Source organism: Aedes albopictus, chromosome 3 (genome assembly GCF_035046485.1).
Source record: "Aedes albopictus strain Foshan chromosome 3, AalbF5, whole genome shotgun sequence".
NCBI classification, from domain to species: Eukaryota; Metazoa; Arthropoda; class Insecta; order Diptera; family Culicidae; genus Aedes; species Aedes albopictus.
This window is the reverse complement of record NC_085138.1, coordinates 412,722,084-412,747,047: the sequence shown is the minus strand read 5'-3', so window position 1 is coordinate 412,747,047 and position 24,964 is coordinate 412,722,084. Positions and strand designations below refer to the sequence as shown.

The window sequence follows — 24,964 nt, the reverse complement described above, 5'->3', positions numbered from 1 at the left end:
ACACAGAGTTTTATCAGCAAAATATGTCGCCAAGTCGGGATAATTCATGTATATACAGAAAAATTATTGCTCAATTTTATGATTTCATGTACAGTTTAAGATCAAATTAAAACATACAACACGTTTCCGTCATTTTATTTCGTCAGAAAAATTACACCGCTGTATTGAAAAAACCTTTTTTGCACCCAATTCCACCGAGTAAATTAAATGCAATTAACTTCCAAATTATGCATAGTTTGTGTGGCGCACTTAGTTTTTGTTATTATCACAGTCACATTCACCACAAATTTTCCGTGGCATGTCTCCTGACACGTATTAAATAGGAAAACGAATCAGAATTCCATATCTGCATCTTTCCAAATGATGGCAGGATAAACAACCAAACATAATTTATTCTGACGATCAAACATTGAGAGTGAAAAATAATCAAAACAATTATTTGACAAGTTAGAAGATGGTTTATTTAGAAGATTGATAAAACTATGATACAACCCGAAATCCTAAGCCGGTTTGCATACGAAGTCCTGTAGACCCGAATAAGACTGGGCCAACTAGCCAGAACGTGGGCTTATTGAGGCATACAAGAACTCGAGAGCATTTTCAAGTCGGCATCAATGGTTTTATGTTTAGGATTTTTGAATCGCTAAAAAACTTTGATAAAATTAAAATTGTTATTTGGGATTATTTGTCTAATTTGATGCAGTTTTGAGCAAAACTGTGGAAAACTGTGCTGTTAAAAAGACAAGAAATGGAAAAAAAACAGCAACACAGTTTTCCAATGGTTTTTTTTTCTCAAATAGCCTCAAATCAAACAAAGAATCATAATAACCACACTTTTTGCACGACTTCCTCGCAAAAACGGAGAATTTACTTTCTCACCATACAAAAATTCAGCTGATTGAATACCAATTGATTGAATTGTGGCAAATTCCATAAAAAGGTCATTATGATGCTTCGGAAGATTACAAGATGTGTAATAAATTATGCCTAGTGCTGTCATTGTAGAATCAGTGCTAGTTAGTCAAGATTCTCCAATATCAGCGTCCCTTCACGTGTACATTCCCAAGGATGAACTCCTGGAGGAATCTTTGAAGAAACCGCTTGAGCAATTCCTGAAGGAGCTTCTGGAACAACTTCCAAAATAATCCATGAAACAACTATTGAAGAAATCCCTGCCGAAATTTCTGAATTAATTCCAGTAATATTGAAGTAATCTCTAAAGATATTTCCGAAAGTATCGCTGAAGAAATTAATAAAAATGTAGGACATTCTTAATGAATTTCTGAAAGAATTTCTAAAAAAAAAAATGACAATCCATAGTTGAATTTTCTGAAAAAAATCTGGAATGAATGCCTGGAAATACATAACAAAATCTCTTGAGATATTTTTGAAAAAAAAAATCCTGGAGAAATCCCCAAATAAAAATCCTATTTTTTTAAATGACCTTCTGGAGAAATCCATAGAGAAATTCTTAGAGGTACGCTTGCAGGAAATCCTGGAGGAATTTCTGAGAAAATGCATAGAGGGATACCAGACGGAATTTCTGATGAAATCTCTGTGTCAATTTCTGCAGGAATCTCTGCAAGAAGGTCTTCCAGCCTTTCCATAGAAATCCTCTGTAGAAGTCTGCAAAATCTATAGAAAAGTTTCTGAAGTAATCCTTGGAGGATTTCCTAAGACTTTTTTAAGAAATCCTTGGAGCAATTTCTGGAAGAGAAAAGTCTTGAACGATTATCTAAAGGAACGTGAAGAAATTTTTGGGAATTTCCTTAAAAATCTCTTGTAGAATTCCTTAAGCAATTCTTGGAGATAGTTCTTAAGAAAGCATCTGAGAAAAAATTGAAGGAGTTTTGAGCTTCTGATACTCAATATATCCGTGAATCAAATTCTAAAAAAAGTGTATGGAGTATTTTTGAGATAGTTCATGGAAAGTTTTCTAGATGAATGGTTTGCACAAATTATGAAGGAATCTCTATTAAAGAAATCTGAAGAAATTCGTAGATGAATTTCTGGAACAATCTATGCAAGATTTTTATAATCCATGCAACATTTCTTAAAACTATGCATGCAAGTTTTAATTAAGGAGTTGTTGGATAAATTTCTAAATGATGTTCTTAAATCTAAAGGAATCTCTAGAAGATAATTCCTGGAAGATTTTTTCAGGAAATCGTGAACGATTTTTAAATCCTAGGATGGATTTCAGCAATGGTTCATGAAAAAATTATCTAAAAATCTGTGGAAGTTTTTTATAAGTAATTCGTGGAGAAATTTGGCGAATTCATTATTGAAGCCGCTGGAAATTTTCTGAATGAACCCTTCGAAAAATGTGTGAAGAAACCTCGTGAGTATAGAAACGAATCCCTGCAGAAAATTTTCAAATGGATATCAATTTTTTTAAAGAGATCCTGGAGGAATTATATCTCAGAGAGGAAATTTCAGGAATTTTTTTGACAGAAATTCAGATTCAAAAAGAAAATCCGTGGAGCAATTTCTAAAGTAAACCTCGGAAAGGTTTTGGAATAAATCTTTGGGGGAACGTTTGAGAAAATGATTAAAGGAATTTCTGAAGGATTTTTTGAATTTTTTTTTAAAGTCTCTAAAAAACAGGAAAAAACATACACAACTTTTTCTGGAATTTCTGGAGAAATCCCTAGTGGAATTTCTGAAAGAATCGCTGAACGTTTTTTTTTAAGAATCCATAGAGGAATTGCTACTCAAATTCATGAGTATTTTTTGGTAGAAAAAGTGGAGAAATTTCTGAAGTAAATGATGAAAAATGCTATGAAAGAATTGTTTGTAAAATTTATAGAACAGAAGGAATTTCTAAACAAACCTACGAAGAAAATTTCCGAATGAATCCATTGAAGGTTTGCGGACAAGTTTCCGCAAACAAAAATAGAAAGACGTATTAAAAGAATTTCTGAAGAAATTTCTGGTAGATTTTCTAAAGAAATCTCCAAAGGATTCTTCTAACAAATGCCTACGGAAATTTATGAATTCATTACTTGAGGAATTTCTGAAGTAATCTGGGCGAATATCTCAAACAATTTCTGAAATGATTTGCGAAAAATCACGGAGGAATTAGCGAAGCAATTCTTGCCAAATTTCGTAAAATAATTATTTGTGACTGTGGAGGAACACGTGGAAGATTTTCTGATATATTCTGTTACATAATGATTTGATGTGGGATGTTTTATTCGGAGACATTCGTTATAAAGTTGAAAATTTTGCGTTTACTTAATTTTACTTAACACCTCAGAATTGCAACAAAAAGCGACCGAGCAGATAGCGGCACAAACCTACACTACTTAAGGTGCCATTAGACTGTTTGTCATTATGGTAAATATTTGCCATTGAAGACCGGCATTTATCCAAGGTGTCTGTGATTCACGTTATATTGGTCATTTGTTGGGCTTGTTTGGCCAAATATTTGTTGCGTCTAATGGGACCTTTATACAGAAAGATCGTTCGGCAAATACAGCACATCCAGTAACCACGTTCTATCAACTGTTTGTCACGAGTCTCTTAATTTCCGAAGGAACCCCTTGAGAAATTTCAGATGAGATGCCTGGAGCAATTTATAACGCAATTCGTAAAGAAATTCCAGGATAAATAAATCCTCGGAGACATTTTCAAAGAAATCCCTGAATGAATTTCTGAACTTTTTATTTTTTTGGGACATTTATAAAAATAACGTTGTGTATGTCCATTAGCCTGGTACACGGTTTATATGGGAAAATACAAAAAATGGAAAAACTCAAGTTCCTGTATACTTTTTGACTTCCACTTTGGTCCCATATCATCTGTGCAAAATTTCAGATCGATCGGAAAAACTATATTTTAGCGCCCGCCATTCTTAGTTTTTCATACGATTTACTCTGGGGAAATAATACTCCTGCAAAGAAAAATCGCTAGGAGTCACCCCTAGATGCCTAAAAATAAGTCGACGAATGATTTCCGTAGAAAACTTCACTAGGAATCAGACCTCTGAAGACAGCAAATCAATGCGACGTTCGTGGAAAAAGTTATTAGGCTTCACCCGATCGATAAAATAACGAGATTTTATTATTTATTGTTATTCCTTACATGTTAAACAGCGTTTGCATGCCATTCGGTTTTCAGTCAATAATTTGTTTCACATGCCTCAGATCGCTTTGCGGTCTTCGGGGGGTTGGTTCCTCGTAAAATTTCCAACAGAAATCATTCATCGATTTATTTTTAGGGGTTAAGGGGCAACCTGTGGCGATTTTTCATTGAAAAAGTGATTTTCCCCATACTAAATTGTATGAAAACTTAAAATGGCTGGCGCTAAAATATAGTTTCTCCGATCGATCTGAAATTTTGCACAGTTGATATGGGACCAAAATGGAACTCAAAAAGTGTACAGGAGTAAAATGTCTTTTTGTGTCCCACACTAATGTCCATTGCTCAAAATATTGGCTTTTTAATCAACCATACATAGTTTTGGCGACAAAAGATTCCGATAGTAACAAAATAGCGAGATAGTGATTTATTCGTTATTTAGCGAGAATTACTAATATATGCCAAAAACTCCGTGCCTTTTATCAAAACTCAATTTTCATGCAGTTTCTATATGTTTTAGTACATTTTGGTATAAAATTTCAATAAAAATAAAATAAAAAAATTTTGCTTCGATTTTATGTAAAATTCGATTTTATAGACATTTCAAAAATTGAAATGTCCACTAAATCGAGGTATACCTGTAGTCGGGTTTCCAAAGCGTTCTAGATCAAAAACATCTCAGCACTTAATGCTGGGAGCGGTTATGCTGATGACTAGTGATGAGCATAATTCCTATAGGAATCCCCAGAAAAATCTGTTTAACTGTGGAAGAATCCTTCCTAAATCAAATCCTACAAATTTGAAGAGGAATCTCTGGAGAAATATTTAGTGAAAATTCTGGAATTATAGGATGAACCCTCACAGGCATTTCTGAAGAAATCCCATAAGTGGTTTCTGTAGAAAGATAAGACCTTTGAGTAATTTCTGAATTAATTACCAATTGTAATCTCCGAAGAAATCGCTAGAGTCATCATTAGAGGAATGCCAGGATAAATCCCTGCAGTAATTGTTAGAAGAAACATTTAGGGAAGTCCTATGAAAATCTCTGAAGAAATCCCTGTTAGTATTTCAGATGAAATTTCTAGAGAAATTTACAGAAGAAACTCTGGGAAAAAAAGTTTTTTTTAGGAATATCAGGAGCAGTTCCTGGAGGAACCCCTGTAGAAATGACTTAAGAAATTCTAGCATGAATTCCAGGAGAATTTCATGGAAAATTTTCGAGACGAATCCACGAAGAAATAAAAAAAGAAGTTATTGAAGCAGGAATAACCCCCGGAAACCATATAGGAAACCCTGTAAGTCAACCCTGTAGAGCAATCCTGGACAAATCCCCAGAGAAATTCCAGAATAAATTGTATGAGTAATCCGTGGCGAAATAACTGACGGCATCCATAGAGAATATTTTCAAGATATCCCCGGTACATTTTCTGGATTAATTCCAGCAGATGTTCCGGAAGAAAACTTCAGAGGAATTTCTGAAAAAAAATCTGGGAAGATCTCTAGATAAATAACTGGATAAATCCATGGAGTAATTGTAGGAGGAATAGTTGGAGAAATCCTTACAGAAATCTCTGGATACATTCCTCGAGGAGCTTCTGTGCAGAGTCCTGCAGGAATACTAGCATTAATTTTTCGTAGAATTCAACAAAAACTTCTGTAGATAACAGGAGAACAGGAGAAATGCCTAGAAATTGGAGAAATTTCTGAAGCAATTCTTATAGAAATCTCCGAAAGAATTCATGAGAGAAATCCTGAAGGATTTTCAGAATGAACGCTAGCAGAAATTCGCGGGGAGCCACTTTGAGAACCCCTTCGGAAATGTCTATAAAAATGCCTGCGGTAATTTCTTTATAAATTTCTGCTGCAACTCCTTCGGAATCTTTTTCGGCAATTTTCATACGAGTAGATTCGGTAATTCTTTGAAAAAAATCTTGAAATTCCTCTGGTAACTCTTCTGGCATTTTTTTTATTACTTTTGATAGTTCCTATAGATTTTTTTTAAAAACGACTCTGGAAACTTTTTCACAAGTTTTGTTGGGAATTGACTTGGAAAATTCTTCTGGAAATGTTTCCACAATTTTTTTTAAGAACTATTTGGCAATTTGTTTGGAAATGGCTTCGACAACTCCTTTCGGAATTTTCAAGGCAGTTTATTTGAAATTCCTTCAGTTACTACGATTGAAAATTCATGAATTTCCAAAGAAATTGTGTCGAAAATTTAAAAAAAAAAATGACTGAAGGAATTTGAAAAGAACAGCATATTCCGAGATAATACCGGAGGACTATGTTGAAGCAGTTGTGAAGGAAATTCCAAAAAGGATTGCCTGAGAATCCAATCAAATGGCCCAAGGAATTTCGAGAGAAGTTTTCTAAAAAGTTTATTTTAAGAAATTGCTCAAGGGTTTCCCAAAGGAAATGCCTCTAACGAATATGTTCATATATAGGGCATTGCACGCCGCGGTTAATTTTATTTAAAGCCTTCGGCGCTACGTTGTTCTGAGATTGCGAAAATTGAGTCTATGAAGTTCATGGGCAGCATGTTATGGAACTTCACAAGAGATTCCTTCCGGGACTTCTCCGGGAGTTTCGAGAATCCTCCAGGAATTGTTTACGAGAGTTTTCCGGAATTTCTTACAATATTTCTCAGGGGTTCCTTCTGAGATTCTCTCGATAGTTTTTCCTGGGATTTCCAGAAGGAATTCGTGGAAAAATTAAATTCCTGGGGAAACCCAGGAGGCAGTGTTGCATTTGAACTGAACGCGAGCCAAAAATGAACTGAACGCGTTCAATTTTTTGCACGTGAACGCAGTAAACATTGAACTTGCGTGTCAGAGCTTTTCACTGCTCAAGAACGCCCGTTCAGATCCTAATTCGGCTCAATGTTCTAATGCATTATTCTATCAATATGTAAAGCTAATGAATCGGTCCAGTCGTCCAGAGTTTCGTGGAAATAAGACTTCATGGAACATGGCCCTTTACTGTACCACATAATAAATATGTACCATCTTAGTAATACGTACATACATTGCATTGTGGGGTTGGGAAGGGAGCGGATCGAATCGTCTGGGGTGACAACCCCTCAGTCCTTATGACGCGTTATTATGCGACTTAACGTCCAAAAGCTTGGATGCGTCATCATATCCTATATGCCTTCTCTCCTAGGACTTTGTGACGCTTTTGTATACACTCGTTGTTGCACGGAAAAATGCGCCATACGACCTAGGACATTGTGGCATCGGGCATTAAGATGCACTGAAATATGGATTATCCGCAATCCACGGTGACCTGACCGGTTCCCCCTCACAATAAAAGGTCAGATTCTGAATCCAATGAGCCAATTGGCGAAAAAATGGTAGAAATACGACCATTTTACTTTAGCGGGTACCAGGGTATCATGTTAGCAGTTGGCATCATACTGGTGCAGTTCTTGCTCATTGTTCAAGGTGCGTTCAATTTGGAGCTCGCTCGCGTTCCAAATTTTGAACTGAACAATGTTCAAATCGTTTTGATCGCAGCGTGCCGAATTTGAACATGAACGCAAATTGGTCGCGTTCAAATGCAACAGGCAGGAGGAGCTCCAGGGCGAATTCCTCACAAACCTCCTTGAGTAATTCCATAAAAAATGCCATAAAAAACTATTGGAGGAATTCCGTAATGAATTCATTGAGGATTTTCATCCCAGGAACTTGCGGAAGAAGGATCTGCAGGATTTCAGATACAGTGTATCAAACAATTGTCCGTACAGCAAATTTTTGGTCAAACTAATTTTTCATTCAAATGTTTATAACTTTTTTATACGTCAATAAAAAACGCTGAAGTTTTGACCAATCATGAATCATATATTAATGCTCCATTGGTGAAAGTTTGAGCGAGATCGAATAAATTTTTTGAAAGTTATAGAACTTTTAGTACAACTTATTAGTTTTTTTAACACATTTTTAAAACATTATATCTCAATATGTACTCGATGAAACTTTTTCAATTTTTTTTGTGTAATAGCTTATACCTAAGGCTTTCATATGCAGCTTCGTTTGAGGTTATACAGGGGATGGCCAAAATGTTTGGGATAGGCAACTTTTTTTCTCTCACAAAAAAGTTCAAGATGCTGTAACTTTTCATAAAGTGCATCAAATATTCTCAAATTTTGACTGCTTGTCAACCTATTATATGTACATCATTGGTACAAATTTGAGCTCGATTGGTTAATCTTTCGCGAAGTTATAATTGTTCTGGTAAAACACTATTTTTTAGACTACTAATTTTTGAGCTGTCATATCTCGGAGACCAGTGAACCGAATTAAATGAAATTTTGAACTTTTATCTACAATATATTAATGCTTGAAAATAATTTAAAACATGGGTACTTTTTAAACGTTGAAAAAAGTTATGATGGATTGACACTTTTTGGATCTTTTTCGAAAAAATGCATTTTTTTAAAATCAATGTCATAAAATTTTATTTTTGATATCCAAAGATTTTTTACTTCTAATCAAAAGATATCTACAAAAAGATATATTAGAGCCTAATTGGATTGAAGGAAGAACACATTTAGTATTTTTTGTGCAGTATAGTAAATTTTACTCATTTTCCTCTAAATGGGTGAAAATGTCAAACCATCATAACTTTTTTCAAAGTTCAAAAAGTATCTATGTTCTGATGAATTTTGGAGCACTATTATATTGTTGATAATCTTTCAAAATTTCATTCAATTCGGTTCACTGGTCTCCGAGATATGACAGTTCAAAAATTGATAGTGTTAAAAATAGTGTTTTATCAGATCGGTTATAACTTCGCGAAAGTTTAACCAATCGAGCTCAAATTTGTAGCACTGATGTACATATAATAGGTTAATAAACAGTCAAAATTTGAGAATATTCGATGTACTCTATGAAAAGTTACACCATGTTGAACTTTTTTGTGAGAGAAAAAAAGTTGCCTATCCCAAACATTTTGGTCTCCTCCTGTATATTCACCACAAAAAATATGAAAAATCTGTATTTGTTCAGAGTATTATTTAGAAATTTATCATATTTTGATCAATAAAAGTGCCAAGTGTTTTCAACTTTTTTAAACCCGGGTACCCTGCCGGCCACATAAGGGTTAATGTAATAATTTTATACAGGACCTGCTAAACTACATATGAAGCGTAGGTCCTATGCATTTTTCATTCAGGTAATGCACTTTTATAGGTGGAAAACGTTTGGCAGATTATATGTGCAAAATATGGTATTTTTTAAAATATCGAACTACATAAGCACATTTTTCATATTTTTTGTAGTGAATATAAAATCTCAAACGTAGCTGCATATGAAAGTCTTAGGTTTAAGCTGTTACACAAAAAAAATTGAAAATGTTTTAAAAATATGTTCAAAAATCTAATAAGTTTTACTAAAAGTTCTATAACTTTCAGAAAACATATTTGATCTCGCTCAAAATTTTACCAATGGAGCATTAATATATGATTCATGATTGGTCAAAACTTCAGCGTTTTTTATTTGCTGTACGGACAATTGTTTGATACACTGTAGGTACTCATGGAGAAATCATTAGTAATGTTCTTGGAGGATTCCCGGAAGAATTCTCGGAAGAAGTTCTTTAAGTAATTCCGGAAGTAATTCCTGAAAAAAACACGAAAGGAGTTCCTGGAGGAATGCCGGAAGAATTTCTTGGAAGAATACCGAAATAATTGTTTGGGGGATTCCCGGAAGGATTTCCTGGATGACTCAGAATTCCTGAAGAAATTTCAGAAGAGTCTCCAGCAGGAATCCCGCATGGAATTCTTGGAGGAATCCTGAAGGGATCCCGGAAGGAATTATTGCAGAAATTTTAGAAGGAGGATTTCAGGAAAGAACTTGAGGAATTCTGGAAGCAATCTCTGGTGAAATTTCTGTAAGGAATCCAGAAGAATCTTTTTGCATAATCTCAGAAGAAAATCATTGAATTTCAGAAAAAGAAAGTGAAGGAACACGGAAGGAAACATCTGGAGGAATCTCAGAAGGAATTTCATAAAAAATCCCGAAAGGAATCTCTGGAGAAATTCCGGAAAGACTTCGTGGGAGAATCCCAAATAGAACCTGTTTAGAAATCCCAGAAGAAATTTCTAGAGGAGCCCCAGAAGAAACTTTTGAAGAAATCCTCAATAATTTAAATTTCGAAAATAAATTCAACTGAATTTCGGTTGAACTTTTGGTTCTGCTGAATTAACCCTCTAATACCCAACCCCGCCTATAGACGGGGTATAGTTTGAGCATTTTTGTATTTTTTGTTTCGTGGACAATCATTTTTTTATATTTTTGGCCAATATTAACCGTAGTGTGGCCAGCAAAAAAAACACCCGTAGAAGGCCGGCAGGGTACCCGGGTACCCACGAAATGGAAATGATCATATCTCAGCGATTTTTCCACCGATTTTAAAATTTTTTGCCTCATTCAACTCAGAAACTCATTATCTATCGAGATCGTATTTGGTTGGACCGGTCCGATCACCATGGGTACCGGAAAATCCGGATTTACGGATCCATGTTTTTATGCAATACAATATACGGGATTTTCGGTAGGTTAGTAGCAATTTCGGTACCAAGCATCGTAAAATTGCTTTGGCATATTGTATCTGACTGGCCTGGAATCATAAAACGTATTGACTTTGAAACTGTGATTTCGGAACACGCTTCCCGTGGGGCCATGGTTGACCATAAACACTTTAACGTATCCTAGTCTTAACAATGTGGGTTTCAATATGGTATAAGGACATGCTCCCAAAAATATGGATTTTCCCAAAACCACGGTGATTAGATCGGTCTAACCAAATATTTTCCCGATAGATGATGAGTTTCTGAGTTGAATGAGCTAAAAATTTCCAAAATCGATGAAAAATTAACGGAGATATGTATGATCATTTCAATTTCGTGGGTACCCGGGTACCCTGCCGGCCTTCCACGTAATAAAAAAATGCAGGAGCCCCTCCCCCTGCCCCTCCTCACTTTAAAATTCGGTCAACCCCATTAATAGATGTATATTCACGAGTTCTAAGATGTAACAGAGTTCCAACATCCTAGTCTCAACAACCATTAAAATATCGAGATTTGAAATTGAAAAAGGTACCCGGGTACCCTGCCGGCCACATAAGTGTTAAGGACTGTTCTGTATATCTCAAAATGGTTTTTGGTGTCTTTTAAAATGTATTTACATTTTTTTTAATCATTGAAAAATTGATGTTTAAGTCACCTTTCAGAAGTCATTGTTTATTTTGTATTGGATCGCTACAATTAACATATTTTAAATTTTTCCCAAATCATTCTATCATAGTAAAACAGTTTAAGGGAGTCGAATACACTCTAAAATTATTTTCCTTAAAAATAAACGGAAAATAAAATTTTCCATAAAAAAAATAAAGTATTAATATTTCAACAATGATCATAAAATCTCAAAATGTTTTCGTCTAAAAAATTCCGTATCCCGAATAGGCTTCCAGGAAAAATATAAAAGTAAGGGGATGTTCAAAAATAAAAATTAGAAAAATCAAAAACCGAAATTTACAAAATCGAGAATTAAAAAAACTCATCTTCCAAAACATGCTTAAATCGATTTTAGATGACGAAAAATTATATTCAGATCAAAATAAAAAATTTGGGTATTAGAGGGTTAAGATTGATTCCAAGATTCAAATAAACTGAGATACAATTTAAATTCGAGTGATATTCTTTGAAAATGAATTGTTCGAATTACGAAAAGAAAATCAATTAGTGTGCCATCACTTCCAGTATATCTCGAACACAATAATATTCCACAGGTAAGTATTCGTGTGTGAACTTTTTCCCATTGCACCTATCCCTGGAATATCATCACACAGAGTTCTTATCAGTCCGATCCGTCGTCATCGGGCAAGACGCACCTAGGTATCTTCCTAAACCTAACACCTGATAAGTCCACGCCGCCGTTCGTTGCAGTAGTGTACCTACGATTTCTAACCTTCTCGGTGGTTCTCACCAAAGCTAGGTACAACAGACGCAACCCGACACGACGCAACCCAAAAGCGTCAATATTTGTGCGGTTATTTAATTGGATAACGATAACCCACTTCTCGCGCAGTGAACTTCAATAGCAAATACAGCATTGGTAGGTAGGTACCTAAATTTACTTCCACTGCCACATGTTGTAGTGGTTCGGTTTGATGATGTTGTTGCAAGCGAACGCGAATCGATTTCTTATCAGTCGTGCACGTTCACTTTTATTCCGTCTCGGCACGATAACAGAATCGGAAATATATGTATAGGGAATACCGTGGCATAACTGAAAATTGAACTTAATGTTTCGGGACGTGTTGCCCATTCCGCAATTCTGCATATTATTTAGAGATCTAAAAAAATCTGCTACCCGGATTGAACACGAAAAAGAACACGAACGATAAAAAATGTATTAAATTGGGGAATGTTGAAATATCGGTGAGACCGTTCCAAATTGTTTTATTCACATTTTCTTTTGAAGACAAAATAAAACTTAAACAGCTCATACAATAAAATTAGTATTTTCACAATTCTTCAGAAAATTCCTAACCTAAATAAATAAAAAAAAACATTTTAATATTATGCATAAAATTTTCGTTCAAAGCTAATTCCTATACAGCTAAAGCTGTGATTCTAGCAACACTGTATTTGTTTGCAACAATGTGAATCACGCCGGATAAATTCGGTAAGTCCCCTCAAGGTTTGGAGGGGAGCCCTTCAAGGATTCGGATCAAGAAGAGTGAACTCGAACAGAATAGGAGAGCCTTCGGCGGCATCGTTGTCGCAATTCTGTCATTGATAATGGAAAAAAGAGAGCCACAAATCATACATTTATCCCTCGTCACTATGTCGTTTTTTGGTTTAATTTTTTTGTTTTTTGTTGCTATCTTTCATACGGGAATGCGTTTGGAATGGTGTCAACGTCGCAATGGAACCCATCGGGCATTCAATCGGCACAGTTGAAAGATTTATGGAAATCCTATTTTTCAGACTCGGTACACGACGATAGTAGGCGAAAAAACGGAATGCTGTTGAGCAATAGCCGGACGGCATTTAGGATATTTGGTTCAAGTAACATTTTTTTAGTCAAATAGACTAGAAGAGGTTCTTAAAATCATCATAAAACCGAATAAAAAGGTATAAAGCTTTATGACGGTTTTCATAACATTCTTCTTCTCCATGGCATGACGTCCCCACTGGGACAAAGCCTGCTTCACAGCTTAGTGTCCTATGAGCACTTCCACTGATACTTACTGAGAGCTTCCGCTACCAATGATCATTTTGCAGGTGTATATCGCGAGGCAGGCATGAAGATACTCTATGCCCAAGGAAGTCAAAGAAATTTCCTTTACGAAAAGTTCCTGGATAGATCGGGAATCGAACCCGTCACCCTCAGCATGGTCATGCTAGATACTCACGCCTTTACAGATGTGGCTATATGGGTCCTACAAGACTACCCGACTAGAAAATTGTAATAAAAATAAAACATAATCCCAACAAACTATGATATTCATAACTCATTGTGATATAACCATGCTCAACATCCTTGGTGTTTTCAAAATACCATAACTCAATTATATCACATTATGTTACAAATGTTGTTTTATAACTCATTATATTATAATTTAGTTTTAAGTCTTCGACATTTGAAATGTTATGTTACAAAATTGTATCAAATTTTGATAGAAACTAGTAATCCTGAGGCTGAAATTCATATCACATTTTGTTATAATTTTGATATGATTATAACAAAATAGGCTATAATATTGATTAAGCTAGTGTACTTTTTGTTACAATTTTAGTTGTTTTAACATCATCCTGCAGCTAGTTTATAACATAATTAGTTATAGAAAAATATTACAACATCATAACACAATATGATATAAACTTCATATAATTTTCTAGTCGGGTAGTTGGTAATCAAAACATTACTTGGGAGGTTAACTAAAATCAGAAAATTAACTCCAATAAATGTTTTTAAATTATCTGGCAATAATAAGCATACAAACAGAAATTTGAAATTTCAAGATTTTAATTGATATACCATCAAAGTTATTGTGTAGCACAGTCGAAAACAAGGGCAAAAAAATGATTTTTGACAAAATCGATACATAATTTCAAATAGAAATTTACCAGCGCAATATTTTTTTGTCTCAAGAGCAAACTAATGTGTCTCTGACAGATTTTGGGTCGCTGAATCCGAATCCGGGCTCAGATTTGCTCCAGCACGTCACAATTTTGAGCTGTACCTTAATTATAGGGCAAAATATGCGATTTTGGGTTTTTTTGACTGCAAGCCATTAAGCATAGTAATTTTTTTTTTTCAAGCAGTCAAAAGGTAAATTCAGTAACAAATTTTGAAAACGACGTATAATCAATGGTGTAGCATTGATTATACGTCGTTTTCAAAATTTGTTACTGAATTAGTCAATTAACATCTAAATTAACGACTCATGCAAAATATTTCGTTTTACCAAATCAAAATTGATAGATTTTATGTTAGTATGTAAACTTGCATGCAACTTTTGAAGGGTGACTTGTATGGGAAATATCGTACCCTACATAAAACGCTTAAAACTATCAAATTTGATTTGGTAAAACGAAATATTTTGCATGAGTCGTTAATTTGGATGTTAATTGACTAATTTACCTTTTGATTGCTTAAAAAAATATTTCCATGCTTAATGGCATGTAGTCAAAAAAGCCCAAAATCGCATATTTTGCCCTATAAATTGAGGTATAACTCAAAATTGTGACGTGCTGGAGCAAATCTGAGCCCGGATTTGGATTCAGCGGCCCAAAATCTGTCAGAGACACATAAGTTTGCTCTTGAGACAGACCAAAAGTTAATTTTTGTTGCGCTGTGTTATCAATTTTGTTAGAAAACAACTATCTGTTCCCACATATTCCCAGGCTAAGATTCGGCTCATAGTCAAGCCCTATATCCACACTAACGATTCGCGCAGTGAAATCGAAGTGTTTTTGAAAATTTAATTGAGACTTCCCGACAGACCTCCAACAAAAAATTTGGCGAAGTCTCAAACACTGCTATGGTCAACACAGAAATTCCAGAATTCTCTCAAATAAGTAGTATCAGGTATCAGAAGGCCGGCTCCAGAGGCACGTTATCCTCCATTTGGGACATTTGTGCCATCGCCATACATATGAGCCTATTTCATCATTTACCTGAGAGAAAATGGGACAAGGGATGGGAATTGGGAAAGGGAAAGGTGATGAAATAGGAAGGGGTGCCCTAGAAGAGGGAATGAACGCATAAACGCAACGAGAGCTCATAGCTCAGACCACAACGGGGTTAATCAGAGCCCTGAAAAGGACACTGTAAAACGCATAAGCGTAAAAAGAGTCTATAGCTCATTGGAGGTAGATTGCGACGTCATGAGACTTTCAATATGACATAGAAAGGCACGTCATCAAAAGCATCCTCAATATTCAAGAAATCACCCAAGCAAAAACTACGTTTGAGCGAGTGCTTTCTTGAAAACGTATACAACTTTGTGTAAAAGAGTCACTGTGGACATCCCAAATTGGGAGACATGTGAGTTCACATGAACAGGCATGTTAGCCAGACGGACATCACCGATGTGCTAATCGACAATGCGTTTCTTGCATTTCAGAAAGAACGACGTAACCAGATAAATCTGGAACTCATTCCTTCTTTTCACAACGCACGCACCCTTTCGGGATAAAACTACAGAGTAATTTCACGCCATGAAAACACCTAATAGAAAACTACAAGGGTTCAAAACATGTTTGAAAAACTCAAATCCCTCTGGAGAAAAATAGGACAAAGCCCCATTTGCTCCAGGAGATTTGAAGTAAGCAGAGCTTTTTAGTGCCCACTAAATCGATTCTATAGCTACAATCCTCGGGGTAGAAGCTAAAGATTCGTAGCTATACAAAAGACTGGTTTATCCGAAGATATTTAGAACTTGAACAGGTCCGAGTTCCATTCAGGAATGCCTCTTTCGGTCCGCACAGAATACAGAGGACAAGCTTCTTTCAAAGCAGTAGCTATGGTATACCAAAATGAAGGGCGTTGTAATAACAAAACCATAATGAAACTCTCTTGGAGTAGCAATCGAAGCGAGTTATCCATAAAATGTGATCGCAACCGATTAGTACAGGTTACCCAGTTTGTTGAGCAGGGACGTCTAAATACGCAAAGTTTACGAAGGAACACTCCAAAGTGCAAAAAGTTCAAATGGAGAGTCCTCTTCTGACACATGCCAATCAGTCAACTCATGACAAATTCTGCTTATGCAGAGTTGGGTTAGGTGCAATTCTATGTTAAGTTAACCATGAACTGTACTACCTAAGTATTCCATCAAAGTGAAGCACCTCAAATCAATGTTTGAGCTACTTCAGATGCCAAATATCAGCGAAAAGATGCTGAAAACAAGAGCTTGCTTGAAGGCATCCATAAGGAAAGGTTGAAGGGCCCATATAGCCGAGGCGGTAAACGCACGGGTATTCAGCATGACCATGCTGAGGGTGACGGGTTCGATTCCCGGTCGGTCCAGGATCTTTTCGTAAAGGAAATTTCCTTGACTTCCTTGGGCATAGAGTATCTTCGTGCCTGCCACACGATATACGCATGCAAAATGGTCATTGGCAGAGGAAGCTCTCAGTTAATAACTGTGGAAGTGCTCATAGAACACTAAGCTGAGAAGCAGGCTTTGTCCCAATGAGGACGTTACGCCAAGAAGAGAGAGAGAAGGAAAGGTTGAAACTGTTAACGTTATTCTAAAATATAGCATGCTCGAGGCACGACAGTTCATCTATAATGAAAAAAAGCAAAGCTGGGTTCACAAGGTAACCTAAACAGAAGTTACCCTACGAAATTGAACTTCTTGAAGTAGATCCACTTGGGCTACATACGCTTTTTACGCTGAAAATTGATCTGAGGTTTCCTTGTCGTAGCCACTACCCAAACTAGACAGGATTACACTCTTCACAATCACAGCACAAAAAGGAAACATCAACGACGAACCAAATCAGTGTCAATTGAAAAACGCAAATGGCGAAAACGCCTTAAGCGAACCCATATAGGCAGTAATGTAAGCTAATTAACAACATTTGAATAACCCCGCCCTTATTTAGCCTCAAATTTGAGACTTAAGAAGGGCAACTGATTATCTCGGAGACACGCAAGGTCCACTGCACCATTGCTCCGGTTAGCGCAGTAAGGGCGTAATACTGTGGAGGACGCCCTAATTCTCCACAGGCTCCGTTTGTGGTTAGGTTTTTATTAGACCCCCCTAACCATTCATTCATTGGCACGGTAAGCGTAAAGCCGCATAACACCATGAATTAGGGGTCACCTGTTTAGTGGACTCTTACCACTGGATCAGGCGGTCCGTAGTGTTATTCTTAGCCAATTGAGACAACCGCTACCGACACTACACAGCTATCTACGCTGATCGGGAAAAGAAGTTAACATTGATGGTCAACTTCCAAACGAACGCGAACAGCCGCAAAAAGTCTCAAACACTGTTATGGTCAACACAGAAATTCCAGAATTCTCTCAAATAAGTAGTGCTATGTAATTCAAAACTACCGGGATAAGCAAAATTTTCACATTTAAAAAAAATGTTCAATTAGGTTTTATTTTTCGTAAAGTGGGTCGAAAAGTGTAAAATTTTCAATGATAGCTGATCAACTTATTTTCTATTATAAGTCAAATTTTGCCAAGATTGGGCTATTTAGCTCCTCTTTTCATGACTGATATAATGAAGTTTGAAAAACAATTGACTTAACATAAACTATCAGTAAAAAATCAGTAAAAGAATTTTTGACGCACTTTACGAAAGGTTAAACCTAGTTGAATTAGGTTTAAGAACATTTTTTGAAAAGGGAAAATTTTGCCTATCCTAATTATTTTGTCTATCTTCAGCAAAACTGATCAGGACATCGATAGATATCCGATTATTAACTAATCGATTTCATATTCACTGCACGTTTATTTTCACGAACTCTCTAATATTTTTTTAAATTTTTATCTAAATACCATTTTTCGTCATCTAAAGTTGATTTAAATATGTTTTAGACGGCGATTCTTTTCTATTCGCTACTAGGTGTCCCGACTCTCAAAAGACGTTGTACTGCCATTTTGGGAGTGGTTAACAGCTCAAAGTTTCTCAAACTCAGGACTGATTTTTGGTGGGTATCTAAGGGTTGGTGATATTGTTATAAATGTCTTAACTATCGTACATCAAAATTAATAATAATACTGTTAGTCATTTTCTAGCTCACAAATACTCTTTGGAAATTGGGTTACTCCTTTATTCGATTTAAAATTTTGCATTATGTGTTTAAGACAGCGGTTAGATTTTCAAAAGAAAAAAAAATTAAAAAACTAACAATCAATCAGAATTTACCGAATTTTAATAAGAAACCAACGAACGTATGGCAATGTCCTCCAAATTATGTGTATATTTTAGCCGAAGTTCAGTAAAGTTCTAGTTCTAGTCTAAGTTTCCACAATCTGATGTTTGACAGAAATCCTAACAGCCCCAAAGGAAAAATTTGAATGCTGAGGTATGAAGGATCTGATTAAAAATTTGAAGAGGACTGGTCAGATCAGTCATCCAGCAATACTATAATTCTAAAAACGCTACTGTTACAAATTTTTGCACGAGAAAATACTATTTTTTTATTCCTTGTTGGGTATCTAAGTCACTGCGACCAGTTGATAGATTTATTGTGACAAGAATACAAGAGAAAATACTATACAAAATGCTTCATTTCATTTTCTCTCATTTTAAGGGATTTTTTTCTGTAGACGCATAAAATTGTCATTATTTCTTCAAAGACTTTGTGCACATTCTATGTTTACCTAAAATCTGTGATGTATTGTATTGTTGCATGAAGTCAGACTGGTTAAATTTGCATTAGAAACTTCCAAACTTATCTCACACAAAGAGAACACAAAACAAAGAGTTTTCTGATACTTATCACTTAAGCACCTTAACCTCATTTTGACTTTCCCGAGAAATGGAAGAGCACTGAGAATATATAAAAAAAACTTTAACATTTGTGACATTACATGCTACGTGAAGTAAGTTTAACAAAACCTATGAAAGCGATAAATGTATGTTATGAAAATACGTGCTGGTGGGTCGCTAAATTTTATAACAATCACAAGTGGGTTGTAAGCTGAAAAAGTTTGAGAACCTCTGCTCTAGATTGGTTTTATTGCGGTCGTTTTGATTTTTTTTCCGCTCATACAGCGTCCGTTCGTTCGTTGCAAACCCGCTCGTTGCAACGCTTTTTAGTTGCAAGTCCGCTAATTGCAAAATTTGACAAGTTTTTGCAATTAAAAAGCAATCAAGTGTCAAATTTGTGCTGTCAGTCATGCTGGCAGTGCATTTTGATGCACTTTAGTGTCAAAGTGACGTTGCAATTAGCGAATGGCATTCGCTCGTTGCAAAGTAAACATGTTGCAACGAGCGAACGTCCGCTGTAATAATTTTAGTAGGTAATTCCAAATTGCTCTAATTTTTCGTTGATTGTCGTATTTTTTAGACATAGTGAGTTTTAATTTTTTTTTAAACATTCTTACACTTTTATTTGCATTATTTACCTTTTATCCATGAATAACCATAAATAATTGAATATGAGCAATCGATTTTAAGAGACGACGATGAAAACATTTCATCTATATATATAAAAATGTAGTGGCATACGTGGGACCGCGCATAACATGCGAACGGAGGGTTCGGTTTGGGTCGTCTTAGTTTTGTTCTGTTAGTTTTCACCCAAGGAAGGTTTATGAGCCATAAAGCATGGACAAATCGAGAGTTTTTGAAAATCCGTTCTTCATACATTTTGAACGGGGCTTGGACTTGGCTAAAAGCTTGAAACGTCAAAAAACGCATTAGGCAAGACAAAGTTTACCGGTGTCAGCTATTTATACATAAATCCAGAATCCTCAAAAGATTCTGATAAGAATCTTCAAAGGTTCTGATAAGATTCCTGAGAGAATTCTGACGAGAATCCTGGGAGGATACTGACGAAAATATTGAGCAGATTCGGCCAAAAGTTCTGAAAGGATGCTTTTAAGGGAACGACTGTTACTTTAACTGGAAACTTTTAGTGGCTATGCAGTCTTTATTCTTAAAATGGGTTTATTGTTTACCCAACGTTTCGGCACTTAGGGATGGTGCCTTCATCAGGGGAAAAATATTAGTAAAAAGTCCACGTAGTTTCACCAAGTGTTACTCAGTCATGTACCAAAAAAACTTAAATCAGGACAGTTAAAGTTAACCGAAACACTACAGACAAAACGAGAACATTATTTTCCCCCTGATGAAAGCACCATCCCTAAGCGCCGAAACGTTGGGTAAACAATAAACCCGTTTTAAGAATAAAGACTGCGTAGCTACTAAAAGTTTCCAGTTCTGAAAGGATGCTGACGGAAATTTTGGAAGGATTCGGACAGAATCCTTGTATTCTGGCAACCATACTGAGAGGATTCTGACGAGAATACTGAGAGATTTTAGAAAAGAATTATGGCAGAATTCTGACACGAATCCAGAAAGAATTCTCAATGAAAATACAGAGAGGATATTTGCGAAAATCCTGAGAGGATCTTCTCGAAAACTCAGTGCGAATACCCGGAAGGATTCTTACTTAAATCCTGAGGGGATTCTGCTAAGAAACTTGAGAGGATTCTGACGAGAATCCTGACAGGATTCTGGCAGGATTCGTACTCTTTCGAGAGGATTCTGATATGAAAATCCTGAGAGAATCCTAGTCAAAATCTGAGAAAACCCTAGAAGAATTCTCACGAAAATCCTGAGAGGATTCTGACGAGAATCCTGGGTGGTTTCTGATGAAAATCATGGGAAGAATCTGACAACATCCCTGAGAGGATTGCGACAATAAACGGCGGTATTTCAAAATACGTGATAAAAACCACGTCGTTTAATAAAAATGTGTGTGAAAAAAGAGTATAGGTATAGGTTTTTTTAAGGGGCGTTTCAAGGGGTTACAGGAATTTACAGTCAGGTTTCAGATGCGGACTATAGGGGGTTCCACAAGGGCTTAGAGGGTTCCAGAATGTTTTAGGAGGTATTTAAGGGTGTTTCAAAGAGTAACAGGGCGTTTCAGATAAGATTCAGAAGCTTTTGGGGGTTTCAAGATGTGTCAGGGCGCTTCAGGGTACCCAGACAACCAGGAATCGCAAAAGGATGCACGCTGTACATCGTATAAAGTACTATTTTAAGTCACTATCGCATATATGTACGGCTAAGGTACAATTTTCATCACATATGATGTTATTTTTTGAACTTACTGCGATGTATCTGGTAAAATCATATAAGAGTGCAAATTAACTTTTATAATGTATGACTACATCGTAGTAGATGATATTCCGATGTTGTGTTGCGACAAAATTTGCTTATTCGCAAAAGTGTTCAAGTGAACTCGCAAAGTGTCAATTGAATTCGCATTATTGCGTACTGCGATGATTATACGACTTCGCTTGTTACTTTTCTAATTATGTCAGTTTAACCCGCATTGGTGTACAAACTAAATCGCATAAAAGTGAAAATAAACTAAATAAACATACAAACTCGCATAAGCTCGAATCGTTAACGTTGGCATATTGCGATGTGATATGTGATAACAATGAAAGAGGTGCTGTTGGAGTACCAAAAAGCTACCAGATAGTGAAAGTCATCATTACGGTTACAAAACAAGGCACAAAGTCATCATTTTTGTTTTGTTGATCTGATAATTAACAATGGGTGGTGCTAGCAAGAGAGCAGTAGTGGTAACTGCGCGGGAAATCATGCTATATCATTTTCATCTCCAGATAGCCTGCCGAACACGTACAGCGCACGGAAACCTAGTGCATTCCAACAAGCACCGAGGTGATTTAGAATTTCATGACAATTAATCAGTGTGTTTCATAAGTAGTGTTTGGTGTTAAGTGTGAAGTGCGGCTCGATAATCCAAAGGTGACAGATTGTTTTGTTTCGAATATTTTTAAGTCGCATAAGATGCTATATTACGTCGCAATAGTGCATGCCGTGCATCGCATAAGATATCGCTTCAAGTCATATAGCGTCATTATTTTTCCGTCAATGCACGTATAGCGCCTCCACTTTTGTACGCATAAGGCTCTTTTACTGCATCTTATGCGATGTAACTTTACCGCATAAAAGTACGTATAACATGAACATAAACTTCATTATACGTGCAAATTGGTTGTCTGGGTAGTTTCAGAGGCGTTTTAGAGGGTTTCAGGAGGTTCCAGGATGTTTTAGGTGAACCTTTAGGGACATTTTAATGCGTTTTTTGAAGTTTCAGGTAGTGTTCAAGAGTGTTTCAGGTGAGATTTTAGGGGCCGCCTATGTAACGCCTCTGTAACGTCTCTGAATCTTCCCGGAAAACCTCAGTAATTTCGTAAAATGCTTCCGACATTTCGCTAAAACCCCTTCTGACCCCATGTAACACCCCTCAAAGCTTCCCCTGAAACCTCTAATCTTCACACATATCATGACTTGACTATTTACGCGGTTTTCAATACGTTTGTTTTTTAAACGCTATTTTTTATGCGAACCGCGCATTCAGAGAAGAACTGTTTTTATAATTCATCGAAAATTCATGCCGTATTTTTTGGCAAACTTGTAAGAGAAGTCCACGAACAAAAATATTGAATTTTCTCTATTAACTAATTATGATCTTCGAAAAATTGTACAAACAAGAATGTGTTTCATTTCAATAAGCCCTTATCGTTCCAATAAATTTAAACTTTATAACGGCAAATAGTATGAACTCTAATTACAGTCTTTATAGTCAAACTACCCATAGGCGTTCATCTTCCAATAGTAAGTACATCTGCCACACAGATCTAATAGATGTGTTCTAGCATAATTCTATCTATTATCTATTCCATTCTATCCACCGACAGGCTCGTCACCAAATGACAGTGTTTACCGCTCAAGTCATTGATCCCCGTTACTTCACCGGTGCACTTTCTACCAGAATAACCGCAAACCATTCGCGACAAGATGATTATAAATAGTTCATTAGCAGACTAGCGGTCCATCCCGCTCAAAGCCATTTAAAGTCCACCGGACCACACTGACTTCGTCTCGTCGAGAGGAGGGTGCTGCGCCTAACGATAGATCCACGCGTCGTCAGTTTTACGATCTTCGACGGCACGTGGATCGTTACGAACCGGTTCTGCAGTTATCACACGGGAATCCTAGCGGCGGCAGCCGCCGTCGCCGCCGCCGTCACCCAATTGATGTTTTCGATTTTATTTAACGACTCTTCCTGGCCCGGGCAGTTGTTCGAAATGTTTCGCTCGAAGAAGCAGAACTGCTTCGGCTGGTGCTTGGTGTTGGTCGGCTTACGGATGGTGGTGGGTGCGTCCGTTAGGACTGCCAGTCAAACCGTGAGTACGCGGTCGCATTTGGGACTTCATGAGCATTGATTTTGAGATTTCGTGTCTCCGTTCAAGATGATCAACGCCGGCCTGCACGGGTTGAGTCCTCGAAAGTACCAGGCGATCACTGAGGACGGCTACCAGCTGGGCGTGTATCGACTGCAGCCGCCAGGATGGACTCGTGGAGTGGTCTTGTTACAGCATGGCATTCGTCAGTCGTCTGCCGATTGGTTGGTGATCGATCGTAACCTGCCGCAGCAGCTGATGGAAGCCGGTTTTGAAGTTTGGCTCGGTAACTCTCGGGCATCTCCGGAAACAACAAGTCACAAGAAGCATCCGAGGAACTCCGAGTCGTTCTGGGACTTCAGTTTCCACGAAATCGGATACTACGACTTGCCGGCCATGATAGACACCGTATTGGCGAACAGTGGACGCAGTCAGCTGCACTTGGTCGGGTACTCTGAAGGTTCGACAGCATCGTTGATCCTGCTATCGGAACGACCCTCGTACAACTCCAAGGTCGTTTCCCTGAACGTGATAGCCCCGGCGACGTTCATGATCAACAGCTTGATAAAGCAGTTTGCCTACTTCTACGAAACATTTCGGGACAGTTTCCCGTGGAACCTTCAGGAGATCGTAACCGGCAGTGACAAACCGATGATCAACTCGGCGAAACAGTTGGAGCACTTCCAGCAGCTGCTGGTCACCGGACGCTTCCGGCAGTACGACTACGGTGAGTGGGATAACGTGCAGCGGTATGGGGTGGAGAGGCCACCGCCATACTCGCTGTGGAGGATCACGACTCCGGTGACGGTGCACTACGGGACGGCTGACGGAATTGTACCGCCTGGAGATGTCCGAAACTTGGCTATGCAGCTGCACACGAGCAAGCGGGTCCGGATCGTTCAACATGATTTCTTCGATCACCGGGGCTTCACGATGGCGCCGGACGCTGCCGTTAGAGTATACCCTCGGATTATTTATGCTATTAAGGAGTATTCGCGGTGATACGGTTGGAAATCAAGCTCCTGTTAGTCGACCAAACCCTTTGAATAATTGTGATAATACGAATAAAACAGTTTTGCAGCGGAGTGATTATATGATTCTAAATCGTAAATTAGTGAATAGTGTTTGCAACGAAGCTGATCATCAAGAATCGATTCTACTCTCAAACAAAGTGTAATCGGCACGTACCTCAACCATCGTCGTCGTTCCCCTCAGCTGGTCAGAAAATTGAAAGTAGTTCCATCCCGATATAAATATTCCAGCCACAACTTGGGCCACCGACTGGCTATCGGTCTTCTCGTTCTCCAACGAGTCAATCAATCGATTTATCCATACTTTGCTGCTCGCCCAGCTACTTCACAAAAAGCACACGTCTCATAGCAAGTCGTTTGCAGCTAGGTAACGGTTAGTTCCATGATCGCGATTATGACACAGAGAAGAGAGCTCATTTATGT

General features: G+C 37.2%; 2 protein-coding genes across 5 annotated transcripts in view; one reads left to right on the top strand and one right to left on the bottom strand.

Moving 5' to 3' along the window:
- Nucleotides 1-24,964, bottom strand: part of LOC109621323 (atypical protein kinase C) — a 340,341-nt gene that overhangs the window by 157,791 nt on the left and 157,586 nt on the right. The window lies entirely within an intron of this gene.
- Nucleotides 20,418-24,595, top strand: LOC134289784 (lipase 1-like). Its single transcript, XM_062856288.1, has 2 exons — nt 20,418-23,513; nt 23,580-24,595. Exons 1-2 carry the CDS (start codon nt 23,364-23,366, stop codon nt 24,510-24,512), a joined length of 1,083 nt encoding a protein of 360 aa, XP_062712272.1. The 5' UTR covers nt 20,418-23,363; the 3' UTR covers nt 24,513-24,595.